The sequence below is a fragment of the Brassica napus genome, chromosome A5 (assembly GCF_020379485.1).
Source record: "Brassica napus cultivar Da-Ae chromosome A5, Da-Ae, whole genome shotgun sequence".
NCBI lineage: Eukaryota > Viridiplantae > Streptophyta > Magnoliopsida > Brassicales > Brassicaceae > Brassica > Brassica napus.
This window is the reverse complement of record NC_063438.1, coordinates 24,338,277-24,358,274: the sequence shown is the minus strand read 5'-3', so window position 1 is coordinate 24,358,274 and position 19,998 is coordinate 24,338,277. Positions and strand designations below refer to the sequence as shown.

At 41.2% G+C, this 19,998-nt stretch overlaps 4 protein-coding genes across 4 annotated transcripts; 3 read left to right on the top strand and 1 right to left on the bottom strand.

Annotated features, from left to right (window-relative positions):
* The first annotated feature begins 2,660 nt into the window (after window positions 1-2,660).
* Window positions 2,661-4,730, top strand: LOC125608694 (mucin-2-like). The gene has a single exon (XM_048779143.1). It carries the CDS (start codon window positions 2,661-2,663, stop codon window positions 4,728-4,730), a length of 2,070 nt encoding a protein of 689 aa, XP_048635100.1.
* Window positions 4,731-9,261: 4,531 nt separating this feature from the next.
* Window positions 9,262-14,234, top strand: LOC106452301 (beta-galactosidase 1). Its single transcript, XM_013894374.3, has 18 exons — window positions 9,262-9,655; window positions 9,776-9,871; window positions 9,978-10,090; window positions 10,205-10,271; window positions 10,410-10,502; window positions 10,581-10,724; window positions 11,033-11,121; window positions 11,207-11,312; window positions 11,381-11,468; window positions 11,544-11,662; window positions 11,760-11,924; window positions 12,020-12,198; window positions 12,280-12,389; window positions 12,481-12,590; window positions 12,702-12,812; window positions 12,895-13,005; window positions 13,103-13,645; window positions 13,726-14,234. Exons 1-18 carry the CDS (start codon window positions 9,488-9,490, stop codon window positions 13,834-13,836), a joined length of 2,523 nt encoding a protein of 840 aa, XP_013749828.2. The 5' UTR covers window positions 9,262-9,487; the 3' UTR covers window positions 13,837-14,234.
* A 324-nt stretch (window positions 14,235-14,558) lies between these two features.
* On the top strand, window positions 14,559-16,810 carry LOC106452303 (putative pentatricopeptide repeat-containing protein At3g13770, mitochondrial). The gene has a single exon (XM_013894376.3). The coding sequence runs from the start codon at window positions 14,867-14,869 to the stop codon at window positions 16,745-16,747; it is 1,881 nt and encodes a 626-aa protein (XP_013749830.2). The 5' UTR covers window positions 14,559-14,866; the 3' UTR covers window positions 16,748-16,810.
* LOC106452302 (transmembrane 9 superfamily member 7) lies at window positions 16,742-19,916 on the bottom strand. Its single transcript, XM_013894375.3, has 7 exons — window positions 19,659-19,916; window positions 18,983-19,147; window positions 18,754-18,863; window positions 18,553-18,661; window positions 18,362-18,474; window positions 18,138-18,288; window positions 16,742-18,060 (listed from the first exon to the last, which is right to left on the bottom strand). Exons 1-7 carry the CDS (start codon window positions 19,776-19,778, stop codon window positions 16,903-16,905), a joined length of 1,926 nt encoding a protein of 641 aa, XP_013749829.2. The 5' UTR covers window positions 19,779-19,916; the 3' UTR covers window positions 16,742-16,902.
* Between the last annotated feature and the right edge of the window lie 82 nt (window positions 19,917-19,998).

Below are 19,998 nucleotides of genomic sequence, written 5' to 3'. Positions count from 1 at the left end.
TCGTTCGTTCACCACTATTTTGATAGAAGAGTAAATACCATTCAAATGAGACTTGTTTCCGCCACGTCCCACATTAATATAGAAGATGAAAATGACTATTCGTTCCTTTGTTTAGTGATAGTTCTAGTTTCATTTTATTTTTATCTGAAATTATGGAATGTCCAGTGTCAGCAAAGCGTAAGAATCATCATTTTTTGTATTTTTATGTAGTGGTTATATATTTTAGGGAAATTTATCATAGTATTAAATTTTGATATGTCGAGAAAGTGTAGAAGAAAGGAGACCTTTCGTATAAGATAGGGATAAATGCAATCAATGAAAAGGAATCAAAGACGCTAGCCAAAACAATATACATAATGAAGACGTCTAAATAAATGCACCCTCTCAAAATAATTATTTAGGAACCTCTCCTTGCTATATATGGATAAGCTTAATGTGTGCGTTTCTATCGATACTATTTACGATTGTGAAAGCCTGAAAGGTATTTCAACTATATACATATCCATAAGTGTGAAGCTTAACTTTCTACGAAATAATTAACCCCAAAAGGGATCTAATTATACAATATACTTAAAACTTGAGTGTAGTATGCAACCAGTCAGCCACAGAAAGGATGATTTACCTTTTTGTATGTATAACAACATTGGGTTTTTTCATATGCAAGAATTATAGTAGATGAGAAAACAGAAGTTTCAGTTTTTTCTAAGAAGGAAACTGAGATTCTCGTTTAGTATAATTATCAATAAGCTGCAACATTGCATGCATGCTTGTCAATGTATATGATTAATTATTAAATTTGTCATCATCCTAAAATAGAAATATCTTTGCAAGTGGTGGTGAACTATGAGCCATAATCAAGTCAGAACACTGCGTAATTCAATTGGTTAATATATAACCTATATGTATATTATACGTAACTGGATTTTAGAGAGAAAAAAAACTTGAATTTCTTGTGATTGACTTGTTTAGTGGCAAAATAATATCATTCATTTTCTAATTATAAAGAGCACACGTTGTTTTTCTGTGATCCATCGACCTACGGAATGTAAAAATTTATAATAAATGGGATACTCCCAAGTTATGGATTCGTAGTGACGACTCTCACCAGTCGTGATATTTACATAATGCATGTATTAATGTATATGTATGTTCAATTATTTAACGTACCTTGAGTTGGATCAGATATTGGTCCAAGGGTTTTCTCCAATGAAGCAGCATTTGCGTCTAATATGTCTGCTCGAGTCTAAATATCGAACATGCACATGTTGAAAATATGACGAACTGGCAAATGAAAGTTTGCATGTGCAATCAATTCTTAAATATTGTCAAATAAGTATCTCATCACTCATCAGTATTATGTACTCAAGTTATGAGATATTCTAACGTTTTTTATTCTTGACAATAGACTATAGCTGGTTCTCAAAAATAAAATAAACTGTAGTAGTAAAAATAAAAATTTAGGGAGAACAGCTCGGATCAAAATCTACGCTATATTGCAAGTACAGAAACATGGCCTTCGCGTTAGCTTCTCTATTTATGGATCAGTAAGAGCAGCATTATCGCTGACTTTTAAAGAGTTTTAAGAGGTGTAAGGTCCACAAAAATCATAAAACCCATCCCTTCTTTTTCTTTTGCAAGAGGCGAGTTCGGTAGAGTTTTTGTACTGTCCGTGGGCTTCACTGACACGCGGCAGCCTACAATTGGTCTTTTAAAAAAAAAAATCGGACAAAACAAAAAATTAATAATAAAAAAAAATTAGAACCAACACTCTCCCCTTGCGCTAATGCTGCTCTAAAAGCATTACGAATATTACTAGGGATTGCTTATAAATTTAGTACCCATTAAGTACAGCCACCCAGTACACGTTTTGAAGATCCGAATTGATTATAAATTAAGAACCCATTAAGAACAGCCACCCAATACGTGTTGAAGATCCGCCTTAAGTTCTCAAAAGTCAAAACATGGCATGCCCTTGTTCTACAAAAATTTACGGAATTTAAAACCCAAACCTTATTGTCATTCCAAAATATATATCGTGACTAAATGTATCAATGATTGTATATTTATTTACTCTTCATAATAGTATTAGTGATTCAGGCTGTGGCTACCTCTTTGCCATATATGATACGTGCTGTTGCTCGACTACCACATCGTAACTCGAATAATTGGTTCTTATGCATCTGACGAGAGGACAAAGAAATGGTTTATATTCAATGTAATCGATTGCGTTTTTAACTTTAGTGATGCTTTACAAACACGATATCTCCCTTTGTTCGACACCTTATCTCTTCATCTAGAACAATATTATTGTGTATGTTTGCGTGTTTTGATGAGTATAATACTATAGACTTTAGAGTATCTGTTCTAAGTTAATAGATACTCCAGTTAATTTATAGCTAGCTTTCCCATCCATTTACATGATGATCGATGAATGCGACATATCAACGAAATTAATGGCACAGCCAGCCATATATAGGTTGCACCGTCGAATCTCGATTTCTTCGATGGCCTCACCAATTAATTATAAACAAAATCAACTTAATAATAAATTTAAATGGTCATCCAAATTAAGAATAACTTAAAAATAATTAGCGAATTTGTTTCATAGCAAACCATGAAGAACATTTTAGTCTTAAATAAATATACGGAAAACATTAAAAATGCTCTCTGGTGAGAACCCCTGGCTCTCCCCGTCTGGTCTAGCTGCCGTCCTGAATCCGTCGTCGTCTACTCCCGGTGGACCTCCTCCTAAGCCCCCTGTCCCCCCTGACCCCCTCGCCATCGCCTTTGGTGATTTCCCTCCTCTCTCTTCCTCCCCCACGAAACCCTCTGCTTCAATCACTATTCACCCCACTGTTCACTCTCAGATTACTTTCGCTTCTACTACTTTGCCAGCCAAAGATCTAATCTCTACTACCGCAGATCAACCTAATGGCTCTGATGTCACCATGGAAGATTCTGTAGACCTCACTCAAACTACTTCTAGATCTGAAATTGATACAGTAGCTCAAGCTATTGAACCCTCTTTCACTATTCTTCCTCCAAAACCCTCTTCTCCCATCATCACAAACCGAGCTTCTGGCCTCCCCCGTAATCCCACCACCTCCTCTCGGTTTTCCCCCTCAATAACCCTTAACCCCACTCTTCCTGCACCCACAATACCCGCTGAGACCCTTCCCTCTGCTACTACCCCATCGTCCTCTGAAAATTTTATTCCTCCTTCTAACCCCCCTCACCCATCAAATCGAAACAAAAATTCTAACCCTCCTAAATCTCTCCCAAACAATTCCCAATCTTATGCTGCTAAAGCTAAACTTCTCTCTGACCGCTCTCTGAAGCGTGTCGCCCCCACTACTATCTCCCCTGGTGGGAAGCCTCGTGTGCATGTTCCTGATGCAGTCTTTGAGAGTGGAGCTGCTCTGCATAAAGAGTACGTTGTTGGTTCATTCTTGGGTAAAATGCCTGACTATGGACCAATACAAAGTGTACTAAACTACATGTGGGGCAAAGGCTCTAAGCTTGAAATTCACCTTCAGCCTCTGAAACACTCTATGCTAGTTAGAGTTCCAAATGACTTCATCAGGTCAAAGATATTGGAAAAAAAATTGTGGTATGTGGATACCTCGATGTTTTATGTCTCGCAGTGGGGTAGCAATACTACTGAGTCCTACCCGGAGATAACTTCAATTCCTCTCTGGGCTCACCTACGTGGTATCCCTTTTGATCTGCGCACTAAAGTAGGTCTCAGTCATGCTGCAGGCTTGGTGGGTGAACCTATAGAAACAGATGATTACACAAAAAATGTCTCAAGCTTGAATATAGCGCATGTTAAAGTGGAGGCTGATCTTACCAAATTGCTTCCTTATGAAGGGGAGCTTGTGAGAGAAAATGGTGAGATCATTACTATTGGGATTGACTACCCGTGGGTACCTCCTTCTTGCACTCACTGTCGACGCATTGGGCACATCACAAAAAACTGTATTTATCCCCCTGCCAAGGATCAAACTCCTACTGCTGAAAATGATGGCTCTACCCCTCCTGTACCTATCCCATCGATTAATCTGCAAGGGTTCTCGCCAAATGTGATGATGGAGCCTCCGGCTGTTGTAGCTGCCGTTTCTGATCAATCGGAAGCTATAGAAGAATCTGCTGTAGTCTCTCTTCCTCCTGTTCTGGAAAGTGATTCTCAAGCAGCTGTTGACTACATCACTGACTCTCTGCTTCCTCTTTCTGAATCAGTGCTCCCCCCTCCTACCACCCTTGTTACTAATGTGTTGGAAATTTCACCCCCTCAGCCTTTTATTTTTTCCTCCCTCCCCTCTTTCCCTATTACCTCTACCCCTCCCCTATTGCCTGTCCATACTCTTTCCTCTTCAACCCCACCGCCCTCCCCTCCCTCATCCTCTGCCCTTTTAAGCCCCACTACTGTTTCCTTCGCTTCTGACCCTGCTCTTGCTTCGGTTGTGGTCAGTTTAGCAGCTGTGCGTGCTCCTTTATCCAATTCCTATATAGCCAAAAAACAAGCTTCTCTTTTTAACTCCCCTCTTATATCCCTCCCTCCCGCTTTTTTTGACAAGTCTTCTGCTTCTTGGAAAGCTTCTACCACCCAAATAAAATCCCCATCCATCCCTCCGCCTAGCTTTGTAATCTCTAACCCTTTTTCTTCCCTAGCTACCATTAACCCTGAGGACTCCATCTTGGATGGTACTCCTCCCCAACCTTCCCTATGAATACAAAATTATTTTTTTGGAATGTCCGTGGACTTAATCATCCGGACAAGCACTCACCATTTAGCCAATGGTTGAGATCTCAACATCTCATTTTTGGTGCACTTTTGGAAACTCACATCAAGGAGCAAAACCTACTTTCATTAATGCAGAAACTCTGTCCTGGCTGGAGCTTTGCTTCTAACCATGCCTCAGATGAAGATGGGCGTATTATTGTGATCTGGAAACACCCTGCTGCTGTCTCGGTTTTACATCAAACTCGTCAAACTCTCACTTGCGAAGTTACAGTCAATTCTACCCTGAAGTTCGTGTACACAGCTGTGTATGCAGCTAATACAGCAGCAGAGCGTACAGATCTTTTGATGAACCTCTGCTCTCTCCATCACTCCCTCTCGTTAGACACTCTCCCTTGGGCGGTGGGAGGAGACTTCAATCAAATCCTTCACCCGTCTGAGCATTCCTCCACTTCGGTGGTCACCCTTACCCCTCCTATGATTGATTTTGCTGATTGCCTTTTGCAAGTGGGCCAGTTCGATCTTCGCTATCAAGGTCCTCTAAATACCTGGTCCAACAAATGCCCTACACAACCTATTGCGAAAAAACTTGATCGGCAATTGGTAAATCAAGCTTGGATCTCAAATCACCCCCACTCTTTATCCCTTTTCCTACCGCCAAACATCTCAGACCACTCTCCCTGTATCCTTGACCTAGCCTATCCTCTCCCCATTGCCGGAACCAAACCCTTCAAGTTCTTCAACTATCTCACCAAACACCCTAGCTTTTTGTCCACTGTGGAGAACTACTGGATTCAGGCCGGCGGCATTGTTTCCACTCTTGGAGAGCTATGCTGGAAACTGAAACAAATAAAACGAGTGCTCAAAGATTTGAATTATGCAAATTTCTCTAAAATTCAGGAGAGAGTGATTATTGCTAATAGTTTGTTACAACTTGTGCAGGCAGAAGCACTCCAGTCACCTTCAACAGAACTTTTTGAAAAAGAGAAACAGCTCCATGAAAAATGGGAATTTCTAAGAGCTATTGAGGAGGCTTATTTCAGGCAAAAGTCACGTATAAACTGGCTTAGAGAGGGAGACTTAAATACCTCTTATTTCCACAGGATATGGAAGGTCCGCACTGCAGTAAATGCCATCAGATCATTCCTCTTGCCAAATGGTGTGTTGATCACAGACCCGGTTGCTATGGGAGAGCTAGCAATTTCACACTTCAAGAGTATCCTAGCTCCGGACGTCTTGCCCACCACGATCTCAACTCCTCAATGGTTTGCTTCTATTTTGTCATTTCGCTGCTCCCCGCACCAAATCTCCATCATGTCTGCCTTGCCATCATCAGAAACAATCACCACCACCCTTCTCAGATTAAACCCAAATAAAGCCCCAGGCCCTGACGGTCTCACTTCTGGTTTTTTTAAAGCCTCTTGGTCAATCATTGGCCTTGAAGTCTTATCCTCTATTGGCGCTTTCTTTACTACTGGTTTCTTGCCTGCTGTTGTTAACTCCACTATTCTCTCCCTTGTCCCCAAACACCCAGGAGCCTCAGCAATAACTGAATACCGCCCTATCTCTTGCTGCTCCACCATTTACAAAACCATCTCTAAAATCCTTGTTGCCAAACTTAAACCCATCCTAAATGAACTTATCCTCCCCAACCAAACAGCTTTTGTGCAAGGCCGACTCCTTATAGAGAATACTATTCTAGCTACTGAGGTCGTGGATGGTTACCATAAGCAACTAGGACCTCCCAGAATCACCTTGAAGGTAGATATAGCGAAGGCATTTGATACTCTAAGCTGGGACTTCCTTTTCATTTGCTTGAGTACTCTGCAGCTCCCATCAACTTTTATTCACTGGCTGAAAGCCTGTGTTTGTACTCCCTCCTATACCATCGGCTACAATGGGACAGTTCAAGGATTCTTCAAAGGTCGACGTGGTCTTAGGCAAGGTGATCCCCTTTCACCTTACCTATTTGTTGTTGCTATGAACTGTTTATCGCAGATGTTGAACAGAGGGGCAGAGGAAGGGAAGTTTGGCTACCATGCCAAATGCTCATCCTCGAAGCTCACTCATCTTTGCTTTGCGGACGACCTCCTCATCTTCACTGATGGTAAACTCAGCTCTGTCCAAGCGATCCTAGCTATCCTAGATGAGTTTGCTGCTCACTCTGGCCTAAAGATCAGTCTCCAGAAAACTTCTTTTGTGTCTTGTGGTGTTCCCCAAGATCAAGTTGATGTGATCGCTCAAACATGTCAATTATCGGTCACCTCCCTCCCGGTCCGCTACCTAGGTGTCCCCCTGCTCTCTCAGAAGCTATCTATGCACCACTGTGCTCCGCTGATCCAACTTATTAAGAGCAAAGTGAACTCCTGGAGTGCAAGAAGTCTATCGTATGCAGGAAGACTTCTCCTTCTCAATACAGTCATAAATGGCATCACTAATTTCTGGACCTCGACTTTTATCTTACCAAAGGCCTGCATCACAAAAATAAACTCCCTCTGTAGCTCCTTCCTCTGGCATGGCTCGTCTGATGCTGGCCATTCCGCAAAGGTTGCTTGGGAAACGGTTACGCTCTCAAAAGATGAAGGGGGTCTTGGCTGTAGAGACCTGAGAGCTTGGAACAAGGCTTGCACACTAAAACTCATTTGGCTTCTCTTCAAAACCTCGGGCTCCATTTGGGTTGCGTGGTTCATCAATGAAATTCTGGGAGGTGATCTATCAAGGTTCTGGATAATAAAATCAAGGCAATGCTTCCCTTGGCTTGTAAAGAAACTGCTGGGACTGAGAGATATGGCCTTTGGCGGGATCAAAGTCAAATTGGGATCTGGAGCTCGGGTGCGTTTCTGGTCAGATAATTGGGCTCCTGTGGGTGCTATCTCTGATTACTTGGCCCCCTCCACTTCCAATTCGATGGGCATACCTCAAGACGCCACTCTTCAAGATATCTACCACAACGGTACATGGCGAGTACGACCTGCGAGATCCGACAAACAGGTCATGGTTCAAGCTCTACTATCTTCTCTTACTTTGACAACGGAACCGGATTCTATAACTTGGTCTGTGGACAATTCAATCTGGGAAAAATACAGCACTGGTGGAATCTACAATGTACTAAAGCACCATGGTAATAGGGTACCTTGGAGTGGAATCGTATGGAGTAAAGGTGGAATCCCGAAACATAACTTCATGGCGTGGCTAGCTACGCTGAACCGTCTACCTACTAGGGATCGCCTGCTTCAATGGGGCTTAAATACAGACCCTAAATGCCTTCTCTGCTCCACCACTGATGAGTCTCGTGATCACCTCCTGTTCGAGTGCCACTACTCTGCTTCTCTCTGGTCGTGCCTCTCCACGCGACTAGGTCTCACTTTGCCGCAAAATTGGGATTCATTGATCACTGCTCTTCTATCACTCACTGGTCCACCTTGGTATAAGAAACTCTGCTGTTTGGTCTGGAAACTTGCGATTTACTCCCTTTGGGCTGAGAGGAACTCAAGACTGCATCGCCAATGTTACCGCTCTGTCGACTCAATAGCGGCTGCTATGAATAGAACGGTAAAGAATAGAATCAATAGTCTTCGGGAAGTAAACCCGGTCGCTGCCTCCTCCATGTTCCAGTTCTGGATCCGATCCCCAACTTAGTTACTATTGGTGAAATCCATGCAATCTCTACTTCTACCTACCTCAATGATATCGACATCTTCACTTTTGCTATGTTTTGTAACTTGATGTGTATCTTTTCTACTGGGCTAAAACCTAAAACACTAAGGCTTGGGTAGCCTGTTTTGTTTTTTTCTCATGCTTTCAATAGAAAAAAAGTTGCAAAAAAAAAAAAAAAAAGAAATATACGTATAGTTTTAGGTAGAGAAATCAGAAGACAATTCAAGATTTCAAGTGTGCATATGTCCAGTGGTTGAGATAATTATTGGGTTGATGTCTAAAGAACCCTCTTTTTTTTTTTTTTGGGTCTAAAGAACCGTCTTTCATGTCTTACTATTTGAATGATAATTCTAATTTCAGATTATACATAAAGTTGGCAAAAAAAAAAAGAATTCTATATAAATTCAGAAAATAACATGGATCGCGAGACATGAACAGACGAGCCAAAGGAGGTTTATCAGTATTCAGCAGTGGGAACTGGGAAGTGGACAATGGTCTTTTTCTTTACTTTGATGCTTGTTTTATTTTGTGCCAACTTTATCTATGGCGCCGAAAATTATGAAGTTAAATTATACTAACATACAGAGAAAAAGTTTAATACGAAAAGTTCAAATGTTTAAACCTTTCCTCTTAATATATTCCAAGTTTCCATCCATAAATGACCTTTTTTACATAAATAAAACATCAGGGAATTATCAGAATGTAGTAATGTTATTTAAACCTTAGTAACGGTGGTTTAATTAATTTAAATCAACAAATGAGAAAGGCCAAAACATGGTGGGTCCCAAAAAGTCTCTCAAAGGTGGGTCCCACGAGATACCCTCTCACATTACTTGAGTGCTTAAAAGCAGCTGCAACGCAACTCTAATTGAGCATCCGAACAAAACAAAAAAGAAGAAGAAAAAAAAAACGCAAGTTTTCATCTTTTCACACTCCAAGAATCTATCTTTCCCCATTCTTACAAAAGTTTAAGCTAAAGAAAAGCTTCAAGCTTTTGCCTTCCACACCACAACATTCTTATCTCCTCCTCTGCCTCAACTAAAGAAGAATAAAAAGACTAAAGATATAAGCTTTTTTTTTGCTTCTGCCATGAAGAATGTGGCTATAGCGGCGGCAGCTTCTGCTCTGTTTCTTCTAGGGTTTCTTGTCTCTTCAGTCTCCGCCTCTGTCTCTTATGATAGCAGAGCCATTACCATCAATGGCGAAAGAAGAATCCTCATCTCTGGATCTATTCATTACCCAAGAAGCACTCCTGAGGTCTCTTTCTTTGATTTTAGTACTTAGACCTGTTCCAAAGTGTTGAGCTTTGGCTGTTCTGTAATCTCTCAGACACCACATTGTTTCTTATGCTGGATATGTATGTTTGTGTGTGTGTAGATGTGGCCAGATCTAATAAGGAAAGCTAAAGAAGGAGGCTTAGATGTGATTCAGACTTATGTTTTCTGGAATGGGCATGAGCCTTCTCCTGGCAAAGTAACTAAAAATCTCACCTTTTATGTGTAGTCAGTGATTGGATCTTTATTTCTTGTGTACTGATTCGTTGGATTCCACTTTAATGTTATTTTGGCTTCATCTGCAGTATTATTTCGAAGGCAACTATGATTTGGTTAAGTTTGTCAAGTTGGTCCAACAATCTGGACTCTATCTTCATCTAAGGATTGGTCCTTATGTCTGTGCTGAATGGAACTTTGGGTAAGTATTTATAGAGCTCTATGTCTCTTAGTCTTGAAATAGAAAGTTAATAAGGAGATAAGTTTGCCAGAATAATCTTTAATATGATTGTTTGTTTGTGTTTAATTTTGTCAGTGGGTTTCCCGTTTGGCTTAAGTATGTTCCAGGGATTAGCTTCAGAACAGATAACGCTCCTTTCAAGGTTAGACATGTTTTTCTTTTTCTAAGATAATCTAATCTTCATTTTGAAGTTATCAAAACTCACACTTGTTCATTGACTCTTGTGTGACTATTGAGATAACTCAGAAACATTGACACGTTTTTTTTGTTCTTTCTGAAGGCTCAAATGCAAAGGTTTACTACAAAGATTGTTAACATGATGAAAGCTGAGAGGCTGTTTGAATCCCAAGGTGGTCCTATAATCCTCTCTCAGGTAAACCCCTTTGTGTTTTAGTGATCCTATTATAGAGTGAGAATTTTTGACTGAGTCAAAATTATGTGTTTGTGACAGATTGAAAATGAATACGGACCAATGGAATATGAGCTAGGTGCACCGGGACGGTCTTACACCAACTGGGCAGCTAAGATGGCTGTGGGGCTAGGCACTGGTGTCCCTTGGGTCATGTGCAAACAAGACGATGCTCCCGACCCCATTGTAAGAGTTCTTTTGTCTTTCTCTCTGTGACATTTTTCTTCATTAGCTGTATCCTGTTTGCTATTGTCTCCCTTCATTCTTTTTAATGAAATCATTTGGATTAAATATTAGTATTCATTTAAGCTGCACATGCTTTGATGTTACTTCTTTTCATGTTCCTTTTTTGTTCTTTGACTATTATTACATTCTTCTGTCTCAAATAATGATATTCAATCATTTAAACACATGTGGATCCTTGCAATGATCAGTCTCTTTTCTCCTTGCGTATTTGTTAACTTGTTGAATCTATGTTTCCTCTCTGTGCCTAGATCAATGCTTGCAATGGCTTCTATTGCGATTACTTCTCCCCAAACAAGGCTTACAAACCCAAAATGTGGACTGAAGCCTGGACTGGATGGTAAAAGCAGAAACTCAAAAGTGAATCTCTTCTTCTATTATTGCTTCACCGTGATCTCAGTCTGTTTTCTCTAATGTTTCTACAGGTTTACAAAGTTTGGAGGCCCAGTTCCTTATCGTCCAGCTGAAGATATGGCCTTTTCCGTTGCAAGGTTTATCCAAAAGGGTGGCTCTTTCATCAATTACTATATGGTAAGGCTAAAGTGAAGCTCCTGTTGATTTGAGCTATTCCAATTCTCATACACTGGTTTATTACTCAGTATCACGGTGGAACAAATTTTGGTCGAACTGCTGGTGGCCCGTTTATTGCAACCAGTTATGACTATGACGCTCCTCTTGACGAATATGGTAAGCTTGCTAAATCTCATTTTTTCTTCTATTGACTAAAGATAGTAATTATTGTCCTCTTTATAATACAAACAGGACTTGAAAGGCAGCCTAAGTGGGGGCACTTGAAAGATTTGCATAGAGCCATCAAGCTGTGTGAGCCAGCATTAGTATCAGGAGAGCCCACGAGGATGTCCCTTGGAAATTATCAAGAGGTCCCAACTCAACGCCTTTTTAAATTTATTTCTTCGTTAATAATTTTTTTGCTTTGATCAACTTGTTAAAAACTTCTGTACATTTGTAAATGTGCAGGCTCATGTGTACAAATCGAAATCTGGGGCTTGTTCTGCATTCTTAGCAAACTACAATCCAAGATCTTACGCCAAAGTTTCTTTTGGTAGCAACCACTACAATCTACCTCCATGGTCTATTAGTATTCTCCCTGACTGCAAAAACACAGTGTACAACACTGCCAGGGTAAGAATGATAATCATTATATGCTTTTACTAGATATAACTATATGAGTAACAGATCATGGTTCTTAAAATGTTTCTTCTTGGTTTTGGCTTTAGGTTGGTGCTCAAACTTCAAGGATGAAGATGGTTGAGGTTCCTGTTCATGGAGGATTATCTTGGCAAGCATACAATGAAGACCCATCAACTTACATTGATGAGTCCTTCACAATGGTTGGATTAGTGGAGCAGATCAACACCACACGAGACACTTCTGACTACCTGTGGTACATGACTGAGTAAGTATCCATAGACCTTTCAGAATCCTCTGAATGCATTTTTGACTTCTTTACAAATTGTTTCTTTCTTTTGTTTTACAGTGTTAAGATTGATTCCAACGAAGGGTTCTTAAGGACTGGGGACTTGCCGACTCTTACTGTTCTATCAGCTGGACATGCTATGCATGTGTTCATCAATGGCCAGTTATCTGGTAAATTACTTTGTTTAACTAGTTTTAAGCATCACAAAGAGTAACTCGCTGGTCACATTTTGACATGTTTTTTGGCCTGTCTCTTATCCAGGATCTGCTTATGGTAGCTTAGACTCTCCTAAGCTAACGTTCCGAAAAGGTGTGAATCTAAGAGCTGGTTTCAACAAAATTGCGATACTAAGCATCGCTGTTGGTCTCCCGGTTAGTCCCTTGATCCCCCTAGCACCAAAACCTTTTCCTAATTGATCCATTGGCCAAACACTAAGTTAGACAAAGAGATGTTCTTAATCTTTGTGTTCTGATGCAATGCAGAATGTGGGTCCACATTTTGAGACATGGAATGCTGGAGTTCTGGGTCCAGTTAATCTAAATGGTCTTAATGGGGGACGGAGAGACCTGTCCTGGCAGAAATGGACTTACAAGGTACAGAAATAAATATATTATCCTCTGTTGGCTATTTTGTGTTTCTGTCACTATACTGACTAGTGATTTACCTTTTTTTCAGGTTGGTCTCAGAGGAGAGAGTCTAAGTCTTCATTCACTCGGCGGTAGCTCATCGGTTGAGTGGGCAGAAGGTGCATACGTGGCACAAAAGCAGCCGCTTACCTGGTACAAGGTAACACATCTCGAGTTTATCTTTCATAAAACAATATTGTTATGGACATCAAAAGTAGTTTCTGGTGGTTTAACACGTCTCCATTGGCTTGCTTCAGACGACATTCTCTGCACCAGCTGGCGACTCGCCGTTGGCTGTGGACATGGGAAGCATGGGAAAAGGCCAGATATGGATTAATGGGCAGAGCGTGGGACGTCACTGGCCTGCGTATAAGGCAGTTGGTTCTTGCGGCGAGTGCTCTTACACCGGAACATTCAACGAGAACAAATGCTTAAGAAACTGTGGAGAGGCTTCTCAGAGATGGTACCATGTCCCAAGGTCGTGGCTGAAACCAACTGGGAATCTACTGGTTGTCTTTGAGGAATGGGGAGGAGATCCAAACGGAATCTCGTTGGTCAGAAGGGAGGTGGACAGCGTTTGTGCAGATATCTATGAATGGCAATCAACGCTTGTGAATTACCAATTGCATTCTTCAGGAAAAGTTAACAAACCGCTGCATCCCAAAGTGCATTTGCAATGTGGGCCTGGACAGAAGATGACCACGGTGAAGTTTGCTAGCTTTGGTACACCTGAAGGAACTTGTGGTAGTTACCGTCAAGGAAGCTGTCACGCTCATCACTCTTATGATGCTTTCAACAGAGTAAGTTTCATGGATCTTTCTTTATTTGTTGCTGTTTTGAGCTCTGGAACGTGCTCTGAAAGCTGTTTTGTCTCTTGCAGCTTTGTGTTGGGCAGAATTGGTGTTCTGTAACCGTAGCACCTGAGATGTTTGGTGGAGATCCATGTCCAAATGTGATGAAGAAACTAGCCGTGGAAGCGGTTTGCGCTTAAAATCAGAACTGTTAAAGTGGTTGGTTACTTATATGTTGTGGCTTTTTATTCCGGTGGAAGTTGTACAAAAGGGACACAACACACACCGTTCAACAATTTGCAGAATTGTGATTTATATGTAAATAAGCTTGGGATGGGTTTGGTAACACTGTAATCCAAGAAAGAAGAAGAGGCGCATTGAGACTGGGAGAATCTTAGTCCATGTGTGTAGATTCTTTTCTAGAAACTTGAAGGCAAAACTGAGATTAGACTATTCTCTGAATTTTTACTTGGAACGTCTTTGTTATTGTTGTACTTAGCTGAGACATTCTCTGCAATTATCTCATTGCTAAACTTATGTAACGTTATTTAAATCATTTCAAGTCAGATATAATATGCGAATTTGCCTTGTGACACCATCCCATTCCCATGTGAACTACAGATTCGACAAGCATCCACTCACCCGGTCCTACGGACAACGCGCGGATGACAGCATCAAAGAGAATGGTTCTACTCATATTTGGGAATGGTGCATCACTGTCCACCTTGGATGCTTATTTGGATCCTCTTACTACATGAAACCTGGTTCCTTGTTCCAGCATGTAGGTGGAAATGTGAGAGATAAAATGCAACAGTAGTACCACTCGATTGTGTCAGGGATCTCTAGTTCGCTGGGACGAAATTAATATTACATACTGTGGTTTCAGGTCTCGAAAGATTACTGGTTTCGCTCGGTCCCCAACCTCCTGCTACTCAGAAAAAAAAACAGTAGTACCACTCTACTACTGTTCTGCCATGAATGTTGTTACTACAACTGCGCCGGTTTCATATTACTATGAAAGCTACTTGTGGATTTTCAAAACCTAGTTTATGTCTTTTACAACAGCAGAGTTTGTCAACTTGACAGTTTGTTTATCTGAGTTTCAACTTAATGATTTGCTAAAAGAATTAGAAAAAACAAAACAAAAAGAGCGTTACCTATATATGTTTCGAAATTAAAAACAGAGAAGAGACATACGTTCATTGTTTTCAGTCCGACCGTATTTGTCGAATGTTTAACTTAATGAAACTACTTCATCGATCGTTCTCGTCGTTCCCCAACTCTACTCTCCAAACCTTCCTTCCCATCACTCACCTATGCTCCAACGGTCGTCTCCAAGAAGCATTACTAGAGATGTCCGTCTTAGGACCCAACATGGGGTTCCACGATTACGATGCATTGCTGAACACATGTGTGAACAAAAGGGCTCTTAGAGAAGGTCAAAGAGTCCACGCCCACATGATCAAAACCCTTTATTTCCCCTCTACCTACCTCCAAAATCGTCTGCTCATCCTCTACGGAAAATGTGATCGTTTGCAAGACGCTCACAAAGTGCTCGACGAAATGCCTGAGAAGAATGTCGTTTCCTGGACCGCTATGATCTCGCGTTATTCTCAAACTGGACACTCTTCAGAGGCTCTCACTGTGTTTGCTGAGATGATGAGAGCTGATGGGAAGCCTAATCACTTCACTTTCGCCTCTGTTCTCACCTCTTGTTCTGGATCATCCGTGGGTAAGCAAGTCCATGGACTCATTATTAAGTTGAGTTACGATTCTCATATCTATGTGGGAAGCTCTCTTCTTGACATGTATGCAAAAGCTGGTAGAATCGAAGAAGCTCGCGAGGTTTTTGAGTGTTTACCTGAGAGAGATGTTGTCTCATGTACAGCTATTATTACTGCCTATGCGCAGTTAGGTCTTGATGAAGAGGCTTTGCAAGTGTTCCAGAAGCTGCTGAGTCAAGGAATGAGTCCGAACTACGTGACTTACGCTAGTGTTCTTACAGCTTTATCTGGACTTGCTTTGTTAGACCACGGGAAGCAAGTTCATTGCCATGTTCTGAGACGTGAGCTTCCCTTGTACGCTGTTCTCCAGAACTCTCTGATCGATATGTACTCAAAGTGTGGGAACCTCGCTTACGCTCGGAGGCTTTTCGATAACATGCCTGAGACTGAGAGGACATCTGTTTCATGGAACGCGATGCTTGTGGGTTATAGTAAACACGGGTTAGGAAAAGAGGTTCTTGAGCTGTTTGGATTGATGAGGGAGGGGAAGAGAGTAAAGCCTGATTCGGTTACTCTCTTAGCTGTCTTGTCTGGATGCAGCCATGGGAAAATGGAAGACACCGGGCTAAGTATATTTGATGGGATGATAGCGGGAGATTACGGGGTCAAGCCTGACACTGAGCATTATGGTTGCATCGTTGATATGCTTGGCCGTGCTGGTAGGATCGAGGAGGCGTTTGAGTTCGTCAAAAGAATGCCATCTGAACCAACCGCTGGTGTCTTGGGATCTCTTTTAGGAGCTTGCAGGGTTCATTTATCTGTGGAGATTGGAGAATATGTAGGTCGTAGGCTCATTGAGATTGAGCCAGAGAACGCGGGTAACTACGTGATTCTCTCTAACTTGTACGCCTCTGCAGGAAGATGGGAAGATGTAAACAACTTAAGAGCAATGATGCTGCGGAACGCTGTAACAAAAGAGCCAGGAAGAAGCTGGATTCAGCACGAGCAAACGTTGCATTACTTCCACGCGAATGATCGTACTCATCCGAGAAGGGAAGAGGTGTTGGCTAAACTGAGAGAGATACTGATGAAAATGAAGCAAGCTGGTTACGTTCCTGATCATAGCTGTGTGTTGTATGACGTGGATGAAGAGCAGAAGGAGAGGATGTTACTTGGCCACAGTGAGAAACTAGCCCTGACTTTTGGTTTGATTGCTACTGGCGATGGGATTTCGATTAGAGTTTTCAAGAATCTGCGTATATGCGTTGATTGTCATAACTTTGCCAAGATCTTCTCGAAGGTTTTTGAAAGAAAAGTGTCCCTGAGAGATAAAAACCGGTTCCATCAGATTGTCGGAGGAGTATGTTCCTGTGGAGATTACTGGTGACAAAAGGCATGTAATATTAGATTCAGACAAACATCTGTAGGAATGAGAAAGTTGATTTGATTCTTTTACTTTGTTACAGCTACGAACAGTACAATCATCCAAACATACAAAGACTCAAAAGTTCGCATCATTTTGCAAGATTTATCAGTTGGTTTCTAGTCGATCTTCACTGAAGAGTAGATCTTTCTCACGAACCAGAAGCAAGCGTAGAAACCGATTGTGCCAGTTAAGACGAAGAAGGCGTAAGAGATGATGATCATGTACCCGAAGTAGAGCATTCCCGAGACCAGTTTTGTGATCTCCAGCTTCGTGAAGAAGTAGAAGATCGAGTAGAGGAAGAGGTAGAAAGCAGAAGAACCCGCGGTTAAGTAAGCTCTCCACCACCAGTTGTAGTCCTCGCTGCAAAGCTGGAAGTAGCAGAGCACCACTGTGATCTCTGCGCAGGTGACGATCAAGATCAAGAACACTATGAAGAGGAACCCGAAGATGTAGTAGAACTGGTTCAGCCATATCGACGTCAGGATGAAGAAGAGCTCGATGAAGACTGCTCCAAACGGGAGGATGCCTCCGATAAGTATGGAGAAGACCGGTTTCATGTACCACGGCTGCTCTGGTACTTGCCTTGGGATCTTGTTTGTTTTCACCGGGGCTTCTATCGCTGGCTTCTTGTAACCAAGATAGCTACCGACGAAGACTAGTGGGACTGAGATGCCAAACCAGAGGCAGAAGAGGGCAAACATTGTACCAAAAGGGATGGCTCCAGATGATTGCTCTCCCCAAATGAGGCCATTCAGAACAAAGAAGATCGCGAAAAGGATACCGGGAAACATAAATGCAGTCTTCAACGTCATTCTCTTCCACTTGTTTCCTTTGAACATTTTGTGAAGGCGAGATGAAGAGTAGCCAGCGAATATGCCCATGAAAACCCACAAGAGAACCATGGCGGTCATAAGCCCTCCTCTGTTGGACGGAGATAAGAAACCCAGCAGCGCAAACATCATTGTAACAAGCGACATTCCAAAGATCTGAACACCTGTGCCAACGTAAACACACAACAACCCAGAGTTCACAGGTGGCCTGAAGACATCTCCGTGGACAAGCTTCCATCCAGTCTCTTCCTGAGCCTCATCTTGGGTCTCAAGCTGATTGTAGTTTGAGATGTCCTTGTAAAGAGTTCTCATCATAATCATGGCTACCATTCCAGAGAGGAATAGGACGATCATAAGTGAGTTTATGATGGAGAACCAATGGATTTGATCATCATTCATGAGAAGGTATGTGTCCCACCGAGAAGCCCATTTGATTTCACTCTCCTGAAGATTCAAATTCCGAAAAAATGTTTAGGAAGCCAAACAGTAAAGCAGAAGAAGTCTAAAGAAAATCTGTTTACCTTAAATGAGACATCATATGTAAACACAATTTCTTTTCCTTGCTCAACTTCTTGAGGGACAGTATTGCCTTGGATTAAGTTCTTTGTGTCCTTGTTGCATGTTGTTAGCTGAGGGTTGTTTTCATCCCATTCCTTGTACTCATGCAAGATACTATCCAAAAGACAAAGACCAGTTAGCTTATCAGGCAACTAAGTAAATGAAGTAATAACCACAAAAACAATACCTGTTAGGAGTAACTTCAAATCCAACAATTCTAGCAGAATCAGACTCTTGATCTCTGTGGTACATAACTCGGAAGCTCAAGTGATTATGGATAAAATATTTCTCCTCTTTGCTCTACAAAAGGCAAGTCACTTGGTATTAAAGAAACTAAAAAAGAATGCGAGACTGCAGAAACAGAGTTTAAAGACATACCCCTTCATAACTCCCTTTGAAGCCAACTCGGAAACCATGTTCATAAGTAGTTGACTGACTTCCATCTCTCCTTTGTCTACGTACAGCTACCGGAAGATTATCAAGAATCCTGTAAACATCGGTTAACGTTTACAGACTAATCAAGATATATCTAGGAGACACATATACAAAGAACAAGAATGCTATATATTAACTACTTACATATTAGCACGGTATTCATCATCAATCTTTTCCTTGAAATTTTTGGTGGACTCAGCGTCAAGTTTAGCACGGCAACCAACTTTGCAAGGCTGATCCTCCAGCATTTGAAACTGAAAATTTTCAATAGGAGAAAAAGTCAAAATCTGATAATGAAGAGGTTAATGTATCAAAGAAGTAGCAATCTAACAACAACTAGAGCCAAAATAATGGGTATTTTCATTTTACTTACAGTATAAACAGAGTTCTCAATGCGGTCTCCTCTGAGAACCTCCCCAAGATTCTCAGCATTGTTCACGATCTTAGGAGGCTTACAGTAGTTCAGGTAGTAGTAGTCATAAGGAAGTTGAGTCTTGGTAGAAGACAATTTGTTCACTTTCACATAAAGAGGATCACCCTGTTCCAAACCAAAAAAAAAAGACAAATCAAGAGCTGACAAGCCAAAGCCAAGTTGTTGCTAATAAATTTAGAAACGGAATCTGAAGATAATCAACTTATTCATATCAAATGAAGTTAATAAACTCCTTCAAAATGCAGATCACCAGCATGATGAAACAAAAAACTAAACTTATGACTCTAGCAAAGAAATCTAGATGATTTGTAGATCTCATAGATAGATTCCCAAAAAAGAGATTGAGACCATCAGTAGCACAAATGAAGGATCTTTAATGAGAAACACATAGATCTCTCTCTCTCTCTCTACATCCCATATTATCTATAAGCTTACACTTAACACGTTCAAGGACTCTTTCTCAGAAACGGTGGCAAAAAAAAAGATAAAAACTTTCCAGCAGATGAAGCTGAAATCACACGCTATATTAGAATACAACTCAGACCCATAAACCCTAGATCGATCTTCTCATGGAAAACGCGAGATCGGAAGAAAAAAACCGAAAAAAAGTTATTACCTTCTGGAAATCGCGAGGAGCGACTCCAGGGAGGTAGAAGGCGCGAGATAAGGAGAAGGAGAGGAAAGAGAGGAGGAGAGTGGCGTAGAATCGAAAGCTGCTTCCTTTCGTCTTCTTCATCTTTCTCTAATCTCCCAGAGAGCTTGTGCTGATGGTAGTTACCGGAGCAATTAGAGAGAAGATGACTTTTTATTTAATAAAGACACGGACGAATACGATGCCGTTTTTTGGCGTTTGTGATTGCTTTAAATTTGTACTTTTTGATCAATCAAGACTCCAGATTTTAATTTATTTTATTTACTTTTATGCAATTAGTTATGTTGGGAAACAGAAGAGAATA

Bases quoted from the DNA above. Each gene is read 5' to 3' on its own strand.
- LOC125608694 (XM_048779143.1), top strand. From the start codon at position 2,661: ATGCTCTCTGGTGAGAACCCCTGGCTCTCCCCGTCTGGTCTAGCTGCC.
- LOC106452301 (XM_013894374.3), top strand. From the start codon at position 9,488: ATGAAGAATGTGGCTATAGCGGCGGCAGCTTCTGCTCTGTTTCTTCTA. The intron at 9,872-9,977 runs GTAACTAAAAAT...CTTCATCTGCAG, and splicing joins ATGAGCCTTCTCCTGGCAAA to TATTATTTCGAAGGCAACTA. The intron at 11,313-11,380 runs GTAAGGCTAAAG...TTTATTACTCAG, and splicing joins CTTTCATCAATTACTATATG to TATCACGGTGGAACAAATTT.
- LOC106452303 (XM_013894376.3), top strand. From the start codon at position 14,867: ATGTTTAACTTAATGAAACTACTTCATCGATCGTTCTCGTCGTTCCCC.
- LOC106452302 (XM_013894375.3), bottom strand. From the start codon at position 19,778: ATGAAGAAGACGAAAGGAAGCAGCTTTCGATTCTACGCCACTCTCCTC. The intron at 18,662-18,753 runs GTAAGTAGTTAA...CGATGTTTACAG, and splicing joins GATGAATACCGTGCTAATAT to GATTCTTGATAATCTTCCGG. The intron at 18,061-18,137 runs GTAAACAGATTT...TTGAATCTTCAG, and splicing joins CATATGATGTCTCATTTAAG to GAGAGTGAAATCAAATGGGC.